Source organism: Furipterus horrens, unplaced genomic scaffold, assembly GCF_987537825.1.
Source record: "Furipterus horrens unplaced genomic scaffold, mFurHor1.1.pri manual_scaffold_2, whole genome shotgun sequence".
NCBI lineage: Eukaryota > Metazoa > Chordata > Mammalia > Chiroptera > Furipteridae > Furipterus > Furipterus horrens.
In genome coordinates, this window is record NW_028327172.1 from 47640134 (window position 1) to 47655473 (window position 15340).

General features: G+C 38.0%; 1 protein-coding gene and 1 pseudogene across 1 annotated transcript in view; one reads left to right on the plus strand and one right to left on the minus strand.

Moving 5' to 3' along the window:
* UVRAG (UV radiation resistance associated) overlaps positions 1-15340 on the plus strand; it is a 289384-nt gene that overhangs the window by 126097 nt on the left and 147947 nt on the right. The window contains exon 8 of the mRNA XM_090265619.1: positions 10192-10318. Within this exon, the coding sequence (XP_090121745.1) occupies positions 10192-10318 (127 nt within the window). The remainder of the gene's footprint in view (positions 1-10191; positions 10319-15340) is intronic.
* Positions 489-6026, minus strand: LOC150018520 (protein FAM204A-like; annotated as a pseudogene).

A 15340-nucleotide genomic window follows, 5' to 3' on the forward strand; every position in this document is an offset into this window, starting at 1 on the left:
CCCGGCTTTGGCGTTGTCTCTTAGGTAGGGAGCGCCTGGCTGCCCTAGGCCGAAGGGTGCTGTCCTCAGTTCCACCCTGCCCTGGTATGGCCTGGGAGCGGGGCGTCGTGGACTGTGGACACCCGCGCGGGCGTGGACTCTGCAAGGGGCGCTGCGCCCCGTGTGCCCCAGGCCCGCGCTGAACTCGCACCCGTGTTTCCAGGCCAGTGTACAGCGCCCACGTGTGCGCGCCCGGGCACAGACAGACTCAGCCTCCGAGCCCCTGGAACTGCGGGCCAGGCCGCCGCAGAACCAGGCGCGTGCGCCCGGGCAGCGCAGGGCTGGGCCTCCATCGGTGCTCGTCCGGGAAGTTTGTTGGACCACGTCTCAAGTCAGCGGTTCACGGGCTTTTCCCACTCAGCCCGAGTTCTTTTCCAACCTCCGCCCTTTCCGGAGTCCGAGGTCAAAAATGCAGCGGAGCCTGGCCCGCCGAGGGAAGAGGATTTTATTTAGACCAGCGCAGTGGCCACAGTGAGGGTCGTCACAGGAGCTGGGCTGAGCAAAACCTGGTCTTCTCCCTCGTAGGGCGCACCCTCCTGCACGGGCAGCCCCCTGTGGGCCTGGCCAAGACCACAGATGATGAAGGGGATTGAGGCGTGACTGCTGCCCTGAAAGTTATATAAACAAAACATGGGAATAAAAGAGCAGGGACCCACCTGGGATGCCTGAGTAAAAAGGTCTTTTGCTCAAGGAGTTTGTGGCTTTGTATCTGGAATAATTGCCAGGAGAGAGATGAGCGGCCAGCATTCATTTACATTGTGGGAAGAGGCTTAAGGCGGGGAGTCAAGAGAGCTGAACTGCAATCGCAGCTCCTAGGGTTGCTGACTTGATTTCCTTCTCTGCATCCACCACCGGGGCAGTGGTGCCACAGGGATGGGCTGCAACTGTCACACCCAGAGGGCAGACCAGCCAGGAAATAAAACAGGGTTCTTTTTTTAAGTCACAAAAATACAGAACAATAAAAAGGTTGTTACTCTCCACTCCCCGAGTTAAAAAAAAGAAAGAGATTTATGTCATGGAAAATCAAGGGAAGTATATTATTGACACTGTTGATAAATAACAGGAGAGAAAGGTACATACATTTATAATGCAGTAATTGTGTGTGAATGCAAACATGTATAAGTACATACGTGTTCATTGTGGGGATAGGTTTTCAGATTTTATATGGAGCCAAATTCTGGCAAGGTATTTGAATTAAAAGGGAGTCTGAATAAAGTTCAAACTATGGTTTCATAGGTTTAAGTGGGAAATATTTATGGAAAGATGTTAACAAACTTACTTAGCAAAATTGATTGTATCTCTGGTAGAATGTGTCCAAGATTTGTTTTATTAAATGAACATTCAGGAAAGTGGACTTTTTGGGAGTATAGTTCTATTGCTTTTTAAAAAATAAACTTTATTATTTAGAATAGTTTTAGGTTTATAGAAATATTGTGCATAAAGTTTCCATTTCTCCTCCTCTTGCCCCTGATTTCTTTGTTACTACCATCTTACATTACAGTGGTGCACTTGTTACAAATATTTAATAAATATTAATACAATATTATTAACTATAGCCTATAGTTTCCATTAGGGTTCACTCTTTGAGTTGTATCTTCTGTGGGTTTTGACAAATGCACAGTGTCATATATCTGCCATTATAGTACCATCCAAAATAATTTCACTGGCCTAAAAAATAGCACATTCCACCATTTCATCTTTTACCCCCTCTTTTAGAACCCCTGGCTGGCAACCATTGATCTTTTTACTGTCTCCATGGTTTTGCCTCTTCCAGTATGTCATATTGTTGGGATCCTACATCTAGTATGTCGCTTTTTCAGATTGGCTTCTTTTATTTAGCAATATACAATTCAGTTTCCTTCATATCTTTCATGGCTCATTCTTTTATCACTGAAAAATACTACATTGTTTGGGTATAGCACAGTTTGTTGACCTATTGAAGTACATCTTGGTCGCTTCCAAATTTTGGCAATTATAAATAAAGCTGCTATAGTTGTTCATGTATAGGTTTTTTGTGGACGTAAGTTTTCAACTCATCTGGGTAAATATCTAGAGGGAAATTGTTGGATCTTATAATAATCCTATGTTTAGTTTTATAACAGACTGTCAGACAGTTTTCTAAAGTGACTGTACACATTTTGAATTGCCACTATCAATGAATGAAAGTTTCTCTTGCTCCACATCCTTGTCAGCATTTGGTATTGTCAGTATTCGAGGTTTTTACTGTTTGAGTAGGTGTGTAGTAGTATATAATTGTTGTTTTAATTTGTAATTCCCTGATGGCATATGATGTTGAGCATCTTTGCCATTTTTGTTTGTGTGTGCACATATATTTTGGTGAGGAGACAGTTCAGAAATTTTGCTCATTTTTCACTGGGTTGTTTTTTTTATTGTTGACTTTTTAGAGTTCTTTGTATATTTTGGGATACCATTTCTTTTTGGATAAGTGGTTTTCAAATAGTTTTTCCCAGCTTGGGGCTTGTATTTCATTCTCTTGATAGTGATTTTTGTAGTGCATGTTTTGAAAAAAAATTCTGTCTTGCCCTGACTGGTGTGGCTCAGTGGATTTAGTGCCAGCGTGTTATCCAAAAGGTTGCCAGTTTGAGTCCCAGTCAGGGCACATACCTGTGTTGTGGGCTGGGTCCCTGGTTGGGGGTGTGCGAGAGGCAAGCAGCTGATGTTTCTCTCATACATTGATGTTTCTCTCCCTCTCTTTCTCCCCTCACCCTTCCCTTCTCTCTGAAAATAAATAAATAAAATCTTTCAAAAAATAATTCTTTCCTTTTTTAAGTTACAGTGTTTCAAGGTAAACTAAAATTATTTGCTTTTATTATGTGATTGTGAAATATCAACTCTACTGCATCCAATAAAGAATCAATAATTAGTTTTATAAAATTAAGATAAAGTCACTTATAAAGCTAGTATCAATTAAGACTTTCTTGCACTTATGACTAATCCATTGTAAACTAGTGCTGATCTTAAAAACACAATTCCAGAATAAGTGCAGTTGCACTGAGTATACATAAAAGTACAAGGAGCTCATTGGCTATGCTATACCAAATGGGCGAAAAGTAAAATTGATTTTATTCTGTAAGTCTCTGTAAATAAATAAACAAATAGATAAATAAAACCCTAACTTTTTTCCTGTATATATGCTTAGGTTCCTTGTACAAGTAACAGAATGCCCCATTCCATTGTCTTCAATAGGATGAACTCTTTAGAAAAGGATTGAAAAGATTTGATAATCAACTCCCAAATTTGATGTTTATTTTTTCTACTTCTATCAATTTCCTGACATACTTTACATAAACAGGAATATTTTTTCAGTCATCTTAGCAATTGAAGACTCAAGTAAAAACTCAGGAAAAGATAGTAATGTCTTGAAAAACTCTGACAAATTACATATAACCTTCGCTTTTAGTTTCCTATCCCTTCTTTGCTTCTTCGTTTTTGAGCAACCTGTGAATTTTCAACATCCTTTTTAGGCTTTTACAAAATTATAGCAAGCAATTGCTTTGGCACTTTTTTTTTTAAGTTTTTTTAAAAAATATATTTTATTGATTATGTTGTTACAGTAATTCCAATTTTTTTCTCCTTTGCTCCACTCTGCCCAGTACCCACCTTTCCTCCAGCAATCCCAAACCCCTTAGTTCATGTCCATGGGTCATGCATATAAGTTCTTTGGCTTCACCCTTTCCTATATTATTCTTAACATCCCCCGGTCTATTTTGTACCAACCTATTATACTTCTTAATCCCTGCAACGTTTTCCCATTTCTCCCCCTCCCTCCTCCCAGCTGATAACCCTCCAAATGATCCCCATACCTATGATTCTGTTCCTATTCTGGTTTGCTTAGTTGAGTTTTGTTTTTATTTTTTAGATTCAGTTGTTGATAGTTGTGAGTTTGTTGTCATTTTAGTGTTCATAGTTTTGATCTTCTTTTTCTTAAGTAAGTCCCTTTGACATTTCATATAATAAAGGGTTGGTGATGATGATCTCCTTTAGCTGTACCTTGTCTGGGAAGCACTTCATCTGCCCTTCCATTCCAAATGATAGCTTTGCTGGATAGAGTAATTGTGGTTGCAGGTTACTTTTCATCACATTGAATACTGCTTGCCAGTCCCTTCCTGCCTGCAAAGTGTCTTTTCAGAAATCAGCTGATAGTCCTATAGGCACCCCCCTGTAGGCAACTCTCCGCCTCTCTCTTGCTTTCCCCAGGACTCTCTCTTTATCTTTCACCTTTGTCATCTCAATCATGATGCGTCCTGGTGTGGTCCCCTCTGGGTCCAGCTTGCCCGGGACCCTCCGTACTTCCCGGACCTGTATGTCCATTTCTTTCGCAAAAATTGGGAAGTTTATCTCTTTTTTTTTCAATTCTTGCTTCCTCATTCTGCACTGGTTGACTTTTTTTCTTCCTTATGTTCCAAATCATTGATTTGAACCCTGGTTTCCTTCCCTTCACCATTGGTTTTGTGTGGATTTTCCTTTGTTTCACTTAGCATAGCCTTCACTTCTTCCCTTATGCATCTGCCATACTCAAGCATATCTGTCAAGCCTGTGAGCATCTTTATCACCAGTGTTTTGAATTCTGCATCTGTTAGGTTGTCTATCTCCTCATCTGTTAGGGTGGCTATCTCCTCGTCGCTTAGTTCTCCCACTGGAACCTTGATCCATTCCCCCTTTGGGCCATAGTTCTCTGTCTCCTCATCTTGACAGGATCCTGTGTTTGTTTGCCTCTGTGTCTTAGGTAGAGCTGTCCCACCTGTTACGTTGTAAGGGGCGGAGCCTTAGGGATTCATCAGTACAGGGCGACCTATTTCACCACATTGTAGTGATGAATATGGGTGAGGGGTCTGAGAGGGAATAATGCTGCTTGCCCAGCACTCGCCCTCTTTTCAGGCACTTCTTCCACTTCTATATGGGACTGGCATCTCTCTAGCTGTTGCCCTTACTGTTGTTCCCAGAGTGAGTGGGTCTGTGGATGTTCTAGGACCATGGGGGTCCTTTAAATAAGCGGACTCTGCTGAGAGACTGGCAGTTTCTTCCTCCACACCAACCCCCACTGGTTTGCACAGTCAGAAGCAATGAGGCTTGATTTTCCCTGGCGCTGGGACCATGAACTGCACAGTCTGGTGAGGAGCTGGGAACGCTCCCCAGGTGCCCCTCCTGACTTTTTAAAACATGTAACTGTGCTTTCTGCTGTCCTGCCACTGCCACCGCTGCTGTCACCACCACACCAGGTCCTCTCCGCCCTGGCTCCGCACCTGCTACCTGTCTGGATGAGTATTTCCTCGTTATATCTTTGTTTGCTGGACCTCCATGCAGTTTGATTTTCTGGAACTTCTGGTTGTTTCTAGTTTTGAGGTAGTTGTACTCCTTAGTTGTGGAGGGAGATGCAGCGTGTCTGTGTACACCTCCATCTTGGCTGGAAGTCTGCTTTGGCACTTTTTACACCAAGGTTTTGGGTAGCTAGCTGGTTGCTGAGTTCTTCAGCCTTCTCAATAGCCCACTCTTCCACAGCCCGGTGTACGCATCTCGGTTTTTTTTCTTTTTCCTTTTTCTTTTTAACAAGGGGTTCAAGCTGTCATTGACTCTAAAATGCTCAGTTAGTTCCTTCCATTGGGTTTTACTTGATGACTATTCACTATGATCATCTTCTTCACTTTTCAATTTACCTTTTCTGGAGCATTTTTCTTTTTTTTCCTTCTGAATTTTGAAGTTGAGGTTTTCTGTTTGGAGTGTTTTTGTGCAATTCTTGAAATTTATTCCATATATGTAAGGGAATTCCAAAAGGACACTTTTCATATGTGTTTACATTTTCCTCTGCTTCAGTTTTTGGTCTGTCTTTAGGGAAATCTGAGATCTCTTTTTTTAATGGACTCATCTTTTTTATTGTCCTGTAAATTAAGTCCAGAGTTCTCTAATATGTCTTCATCTTCAGAATTAAACTCAACATCACTTTCATTTAGGCCAGGAAGTAGCATCCTGTTCCACTTCTTTTCTTTGGTCAGGAGCTGGTTGCCTGACAGCCATCTGAAGTGTAATAGAGCATTAGTTTTAATTTTAATGAAGTCCAATATATTAGTTTCTTCCTTTATGGATCATACATTTGGTGTTGTATGTAAAAAGTTATCACCAAGCCCAGCCAGGTCACCTAGATTTTCTCCAGTGTTATCTTCTAGAAATTTTATAATAATTCACATTTAGGTCTGTGATCCATTTTGTGTTAAATTTTGTGAAAGATGAAAGGTCCGTATCTAAATTTTTTATTTTGTTTTGTTTTGCATGTCTCTGTCCAGTGGTTCTAACACCATTTGATGAAAAGGCTGTCTTTTCTCCATTGAATTGCTTTTTTTTTTTTTTTTTTTTTGTCAAAGATTAGTTGACTACATTTTGCATGTATCTATTTATGGACTCTCTATTCTGTTTCATTGACTTCATTTTTTGTACACATTACACTGTCTTAATTACCATAGTTTCATAGTAAGACTTGACATTGGTTGGTGTCAGTCTTCTAACTTTATTCTTCTCCTTCAGTATTGAGTTGCCTATTCTTTTTTTTGGTTTGTTTTTTGAGGTTTTTTGTTTGTTTGTTTTTTGGCCTTTCTCTACAAACTTTAGAATCACTTTGTTAATATCCACAAAATAATTTGTTGGGATTTCACTGAATCTATAGATCAAGTTGGGAAGTTTTGACATCTTAATAATATTGTTTTTCTATTCATGAAAATAGGCAATCTCTCCATTTATTTGAATCTCCTTTGATTTTTTTAATCAGAGTTTTGTAGTTTTCTTTATATAGATTTTATACATATTTTTTAGGTTTATACTTAAGTATTTCATTTTTTATGCTAATGTAACTGATGCTGTGTTTTTAATTTCAAATTTCAGTTGTTTCTTTCTGTTACACAAGAAAGCAATTAAAAAAGAAAGAAAGAAAACAGTTGACTTTTGTGTATTAATCTTGTATCATGCAAACTTGACATAATCTCTTACTAGTTCTAGCAGGTTTTTTATTTCTTCTTTTTTGTTTTGGGGTAGGGTGGATTTTGTGGGATTTTATGCACAGACAATCATATCACCTGTAAACAAAGATGATTTCATTTCTTATTTCCCAATCTGTATAGCTTTTACTTACTTTTCTTGCCTTATTGCATAGCTACTACTTCCAGTACATAACAGAGTGATGAAAGGGGACATTCTTGTCTTGTTCTACAGCTTAGGAAGAAAGCATCTGGTTTCTCATCATTAAGTATGGTGTTAGCTGTAGGTTTTTCGGCAAATGTTCTTTATCAAGTTGAGGAAGTTCTCCTTTATGCCTAGTTTGCTAGGAGTTTTTTTTTTTTTTTTAATCATAAATGGGTGTTGAAATTTGTAAAATACTATTTCAGCATCTATTGATATGATTATACGATTTTTCTTCTGTAGTCTGGTTCATGTGGTGAATTTCATTAACTGATTATTGAATGTTAAACCTGCCTTGCATACCTGGAATAAATTCCATTTGTGCATGGTATATAATTCTTATACATTGTTGGATTTGATTTGCTAATATTTTGTTGAAGAATTTGCTTCTATGTTCATGTGAGATATTGGTCTATAATTTTCCTTTCTAGTCATACCTTTTTCTCATTTTGGTGTTAGTATGGTGCTGGCTTCATAGAATGAGTCAGGAAGTTCTTCTGTATTTTGGAAGAGATTTTAAAGAACTAGCATTATTTCTTATTTAAATGCTTGCTAAAATTCACCAGTGAAACCTTCTGGGCTTGGTGCTTTCTGTTTGGGAAGATTATTAATTATTGTTTTACACACACACACACACACACACACACACTCAGATTATCTGTTTCTCCTAGAGTGAGTTTTGGTAGATTGTCTTTAAAGCAATTGGTCCATTTAACCTAAGTTATCAAATCTGTGGGCATAGAGTTATAGTGTTCTTTATTCTTTTAATGTCCATGGGATCCATTGTAATGGTCCCTTTTCATTCTTTATATTAGTAATTTGTCTTCTCTTTTTTTACTTGGTTAGCTTGGCTAGAGTTTTAGCAGTTTTATTGACCCTTCCAAAAATAAATACCCAGCTTTTATTTTGTTATTTATTTTTGTTATTTTCTCCATTGAATTTACTGTTTGGGGTTCACTAACTTCTTGAATCTGTAGATTTATTTCTTTTGCCTAATTTGGGAACTTTTACCTATTATTTTAATGAGTACTTTTTTATTCCTGCCCCCTCCCTCTATTTTCCCCAGAACTTGATGATTCAAATGTTATATCTTTTGGTGTAGTTCCACAGATCCCTGAGGCTCTGTTCATTTTTTACAGTCTATTTTCTCTCTTTTGTTTACATTAGACAGTTTCTATTCTGTCTTTCAGCTTAAGAATTCTTTTTCCTATTTTCTCCATTCTGCTCTTGAGCTCATTCACTAAGTGTTTTATTCCAGTTATTTTTCATTCTATACTTTCTATTTGGTTCTTCTTTATATCTTCTATTTGGTGGTTCTTTATAGCTTCTATTTTCTTTTACTGATACTTTTTGGTTCTTCTTTGTATCTTCTATTTCTCTTTCTTTTTCTTTTTTTTTTTTTTTTACTGATACTTTCTATTTCTTTGCGAAGACGTTCTATTTTTCCGGCCTTTTCAACCATGTTCTTAATTGCTATTGAAGCATTTTTATGATGGCTGCTTTCGGTCTTTGTGAGATAATTTTAACATTCTGTCATCAGTGTTGGCATCTATTGATTATCCTTTTTCATTTACTTTTATGTCTTTTTTGGTTTTTGGTATGAATGACTTTTTACTGAAACTTGTACATTTGAGATATTATTATATTATGAGTCTCTGGATCTTATTTAAACCTTCTGTTTTACCTGGCTTCCTCTGACACCTCTCTCTGATAGGGTAAGGGAAAGGTGGCATCTCATTACTGCCAGGTTGGTGTAAAAGTCCAGGTTCCCAAACTACTTCCATTGACACCGAAGAGGTGTCATTACTGCTGGCTCACAGTGGGAGTTCCAGCTCTTCACTAGACCTCCACTGATGCTTACTTAGCAGGGAGGAGTAGGAGTGCCTTGATATTGTTCCTCCCATGGCCTCCACTGATATTGTGAGGGATAAGGTGGCCTATTAGTGTTCCACAGTAGTGAAATTTTAGACTGGCAGCTAGGCCTTCTCTAATATCACCCAGCAGGGAGGGAGAGGGTTATCTTGTGATTGCTCCAAGTCTAGGCTCTGCCTGTGGTATGCACTGACACAATGGGGACTTGGTTGCTTATCACCTGGAAGGGATGAAAGCCCTAGGTCTCTACTTGGCCTTCTCTGAAATTGAGGAGATATTAAAGCATCTTGGCTCAATTTAACAAGGATGGAAATCTACCCTTTGTTTCTGTGGAGTTGCCTATTCTGGACATTATTTCATATAAATGGAATCTGTGGCCTTTTTAAACTGGCTTTTTTCAGTTAACATAATATTTTCATTGTTGTGGCATATATTAGTATTTCATTTCTTTTTTTTTTTTAATTAATTATTGTTCTATTACAGTTGTCCCATTTTTTCCTCCATTGCTCTCCCCTGCCCCACTCACCACATCCATTCTCCCACAGTCAGTCCCCACCCTGTTGTCAAATAATATTCGATTGCATAGATATGGCACATTTTATTTCTCTATCAGATGATGGACATTTGGATTAATTCCACTGTTCGGCTGTTATGAGTAATGCTGCTACGAAGATTCATATTCAGGTTTTTGTGTGGACATGTTTTTGATTTTCTTGGGTATACATACCTAGAAGTGGAATTGTTGGGTTCTATGGTAACTCTTTGCTTAACATTTTGAGAACTCCACTTCTTTTTGTTCTTTTTTGTCTTATTGTACTATGATGTTAAGAAAGAGGCCTGAGAGATTTTGTAGTATCTTTTGATCTTTTGGGTTCTTATAAAGAACTGTCCCCAGGCTTTAAGATTTATTTTTTTTATGATTCTTTGCTTACATCTATACTCTTACCATTGAAATTATGGGTGCTGATAAGTAAGTTACTTAAGAGATGTATAAGTTAGATGAGTATTAAAGTGCTTTTAAACTTTATGAATGCATAATTATCCATTGTCATGATTTTTATATTCATACACTTATCTGTACTTTTAATTATTTAGAAAAAAGAAAGTGAGTGCCTGCAATTAAAAATTTTGGTGCTTCGAAATGAACTGGAAAGACAAAAGAAAGCTTTAGGACGGGAGGTGGCATTACTGCATAAGCAACAAATCGCATTACAGGACAAAGGTAAGTAAGAACACTTTACAAATAGTCTAACCTCCACATTTACATTTTCCTTACTTCTTCATAGGCTCAAGTGGTCATCTTTGTATAATTGTGCTGCTATAACTTAAATTTTTTGAAGTATTTTGAAGTTGATTCACTCAGAAAAGTGTACAAATATACATACACACATTATATTTCAAATTTCAAAGTGAACACACTTATGTAAGCAGAATCTTCATCAAGAAACAGTATTACAAGGACCCCAGACTCTTAGAAGCTTTGTCATACTCCCTTTCATTCTGTACATCTTCGGCTAGACTGTTTCCTTGACTTATGATACCAAAGATTGTGTTTTTAAAAAAGATTTTATTTATTTTTTGAGAGAGGAGAAAGGAAGGAAGAGAAACATTGACTCACGAGAGACTTCAGTCGGCTGCCTCCTGCATGTCACCAAACTGGGGCCTGGCCTGCAACCCAGGCATGTGCCCTGACTGGAAATTGAATCAGCAGCCTCCTGGTTTGCAGGAAGATGCCCAATCCAGTGAGCCGCACCAGTTAGGGCCAAAGATTGGTTTTGCCTAATTTTGAACTTTATACAAATAGAATCATATTTACATTTTATATGTTGGCTTTAGTTCAACATATGTTTGTAAAATTCATTTGTTTATTCTTACTGCCAATAGTATTCCATTGTATGAATATCTATAAATTTACTCTTGCTTTTGGCATTTCAGTAATTTCTAGCTTAGGACTATTACAGATATTGCTTCCATGAATGTTATTGTACATGTTTCTTAATGAAGTTGTTTTTGTTTTGGTTTTTTAGTTTTTAGTTTTTGTTTTTTGTTTTGCATTTCTGTTGGTTATTAACCTAGGAGCAGAATTACACAGTCATGAGATATACATATCTTCAGCTTTAGCAAGTTGTGTCCAAAGCTTTCCAAAGTGGCTTTACCAATTTACCTCCTTTCCATTCAGCAGTGTATCAGGTCTCTTGTCCTACATCCTTGCCAGTGTTTGGTACTTTCTGTCTTGTGTGTTTAACCTTCCAGGTGGGTATGTTGTATTTCCTTGCAGTTTTAATTTTGATTTCCCTGAAGACTAATGAAGTTGAATATTATTTCATATGTTTCTTGCTGATTGGGATCTACTTCTTTGTAAAGTACCTGTTGAAGTCTTTTTCCTATATTTTTATTGGCTTGACAATTTTTTTTTTGGATAGGTGCTCTTCATATATAACATTATTGGATATGGGTTCTTTGTTTAAAATATGCCTTAAACATATATTCTGCCATTTTGTGGCTTGCTAGTTCATTCATTAATGATACCTTTACATGACCTGAAGTTCCATTATATCAGTCCCTTTTTTAATATTTAAAGCTTTTTGTGACCAGTTTAGGAAATAGTTGCCTATTTTAATGTCATGAAGATGTTCCTTTGTGTTTTCTCTTAAATGCTTTACTATTATTGCACTTTTTACATTTATATTTATAATTCATCAAGAATTGATTTTGTGTGTGTGATGTAAAGTAAGAGTGAAGATTCTTTCATTTATTTATTTATTTCTTCATACAGATAGGCAGTTGACTCAGCACCATTTATTAAAGACCATCCTTTCTCCACTGCACTGCAGTTTCACTTTTGTCGTAAACATATACTTGCATGTCTGTTACAGGATCCTCTATTCTGGTCCATTTACCTTTTTTTCTATTCTTTTGCCATTATCTCAGTGTTTAAATTTCTCTCCTGTTATCTTGTTATCAAAGTTCTTCTGCTTAGTTTTTCTTCAAGAATACCTTTATTATTCTTGTCCTTTTGTATTTTCATATGAATTACTACACAGAAAAGAAAATCTTGCTAGGATTTTCAATGGGACTATATTTAATATATTTATCAATACAATTGGGGGATAATAGATTTTTTTTAAAGTATATTTTATTGATTATGTTGTTACAGTAATTCCAGTTTTTTTCCCCCTTTGCTCCCCTCCACCTGGTACACCCTTTCCCTCCAGCAATCCTTAGTTCATGTCCATGGGTTGTACATATAAGTTCTTTGGCTTCACCCTTTCCTATATTATTCTTAACATCCCCCTGTCTATTTTGTACCAACCTATTATGCTTCTTAATCCCTGCAACGTTTTCTCATTTCTCCCCCTCCCTCCTCCCAGCTGATAACCCTCCAAATGATCCCCATACCTATGATTCTGTTCCTATTCTGGTTTGCTTAGTTGGGTCTTGTTTTTATTTTTTTGATTCAGTTGTTGATAGTTGTGAGTTTGTTGTCATTTTAGTGTTCATAGTTTTGATCTTCTTTTTCTTAAGTAAGTCCCTTTGACATTTCATATAATAAAGGGTTGGTGATGATGATCTCCTTTAGCTGTACCTTGTCTGGGAAGCACTTCGTCTGCCCTTCCATTCCAAATGATAGCTTTGCTGGATAGAGTAATTGTGGTTGCAGCTTGCCTTTCATCACATTGAATACTGCTTGCCAGTCCCTTCCTGCCTGCAAAGTGTCTTTTCAGAAATCAGCTGATAGTCCTATAGGCACCCCCCTGTAGGCAACTCTCCGCCTCTCTCTTGCTTCCCCCAGGACTCTCTCTTTATCTTTCACTTTTGGCATCTCAATCATGATGTGTTCTGGTCTGGTCCCCTCTGGGTCCAGCTCGCCCGGGACCCTCCGTACTTCCCGGACCTGTATGTCCATCTCTTTCGCAAAATTTGGGAAGTTTTCCTCATCTTTTTCAATTCTTACTTCCTCATTCTGCACTGGTTGACTATTTTTTTCTTCCTTATGTTCCAAATCATTGATTTGAAGCCCTGTTTCCTTCCCTTCACCATTGGTTTTGTGTGGATTTTCCTTTGTTTCACTTAGCATAGCCTTCACTTCTTCCCTTATGCATCTGCCATACTCAAGCATATCTGTCAAGCCTGTGAGCATCTTTATCACCAGTGTTTTGAATTCTGCATCTGTTAGGTTGTCTGTCTCCTCATCTGTTAGGGTGGCTATCTCCTCGTCGCTTAGTTCTCCCACTGGAACCTTGATCCGTTTCCCCTTTTGGGCCATAGTTTTCTGTCTCCTCATCTTGACAGGCTCCTGTGTTTGTTTGCCTCTGCATCCAACGTAGAGCTGTCATTCCTGTTATGTTGCAAGGGGCGGAGCCTTAGGGATTCATCAGTACAGGGCGACCTGTTTCACCACATTGTGGCGCTGTATTTTGGCGGGGGAGGGTCCAAGAGGGAACAATGCCATCTGTCCAGCACTCGCGACCCTTTTCCAGGCACCTCTCCCACTTCCGCACTGGACTGGCACCCCTCTAGCTGTTGCCTTGGCCATTGTTCCCAGAGGGGTTGGTCTGCGAATGTTCTAGGACTGTGGGGCCCTTTAAATAAGCAGAGTCTGCTGAGAGACCGGCAATTTCTGCCTCCACCCCAACCCCCACTGGTCTGCACAGTCAGAAGCAATGAGGCTTGATTTTCCCCAGTGTTGGGACGTTGAGCGGAGAGGTCTGGTCAGGACCTGGGAACACTCCCAGGTGTCCCTTCTGACTTTATAAAACATGTTGACTGTGCTCACCGCTGCCGCCACCACACTGCATCCTCTCCACCCCGGCTCCTCCCCTCCTACCTGTCTGGATGAGTATTTCTTCTTTATATCTTTGTTTGCTGGACTTCCATGCAGTTCGATTTTCTGGAATTTCTGGTTGTTTCTATTTTTGAGGTAGTTGTATTCCTTCTTAGTTGTGGAGGGAGACGCAGTGTGTCTGTCTACACCTCCATCTTGGCCGGAAGTCGAAAGCCTAATAGATGTCTTTACAAAAGTCTTCTAAAACCAGAAAATGGCATATGCCTTTATTAGATCTTCTTTGTAAGACATTATTGAAATTAACTAATTTTAGTATATGTTTTTTTCTCATGATTTATTGAATTTTTTTATGATTTATGATACTGTTGTGAACATCTTTGAATTTTTTTTTTCTCCTTGTGACATTTAGAAATACAATTGATTTTTAGTGGTATAGATTTTTATTATATGTGCAAAGAAAAATTTCCCAAAAGTTTTAGGGACAAATTAGCAGTTGCTAATATTAGGGTAATGGCCCTGTAGCTGCAGCTCTACCTCTGGTTATTTTTTCACTTACATTGTAAATCAATTATATTTATAATTAAATCTAGTATTTAATGAATCTTGAGGCAAGTTCAAGTATTTTAAAAGCACTTGACTCCCTGGTATTGGTAATATGAAGGAGAAAAATGTATTTTTCATTTGCTTTTGCAGCTTTGATATAGTGTGTTTGCTAGCTAATAGTGAAATGATTAGCTAATATGATTATTACTAGTTACTTCTTACATGTTAAGACATCTCTTTGGTACTTGGTGCTTATCTAGGCACTTGATTCTTAGTCCAAGAACTCAGTTAACATACAAAGTCAGTAATAAATGATATTTACTTTTTGCTACTGATTTTTCTGAATGACCATAAAGGAATTACTTAACTTCTGCATCTTTTTTACACATCTGTGCAGTAAGGACAGCTAGCAGCTCATAATAGTGCCATAGGGATTAATTTGTGTAAACATTTGGAAGAAACCAAGTGCCTCTTATATATATTTATATTTTTGTTTATAAAAATTTATTGCAGCACGATGATTTATTGGAAAGAGCAAAAAAAGATAATTTTTATCCAGGCTGCTGAGTGGCCACATAACTCTGAGAGGCCTCGTTACTCCGTAGCCGTAAGTTTGTCCTTCCCATGCCTCAAAAGCATTGGTTTGCAACTTGTGATCTACAGCAACTTCCAGCTGGGTCATGAGCTGATCTTTTCAGTATTAATGTTTATTAGTGTATATATTTTCATTTCTGGCAGATAGTAGTTTAACTTATGATGTTTAATAAAAAACAGATTTCCCCTTATTAGTGTATCAAGCCAATAACCTTTCTATTGAATAATTATATGTTGGTTTAGAAGGTCTTATGCCCTAACTTAACCTCCAAATCTTTGAGAAGTAGCAACACTCTAAATTAGTTTGCTTGGAATTTGGTT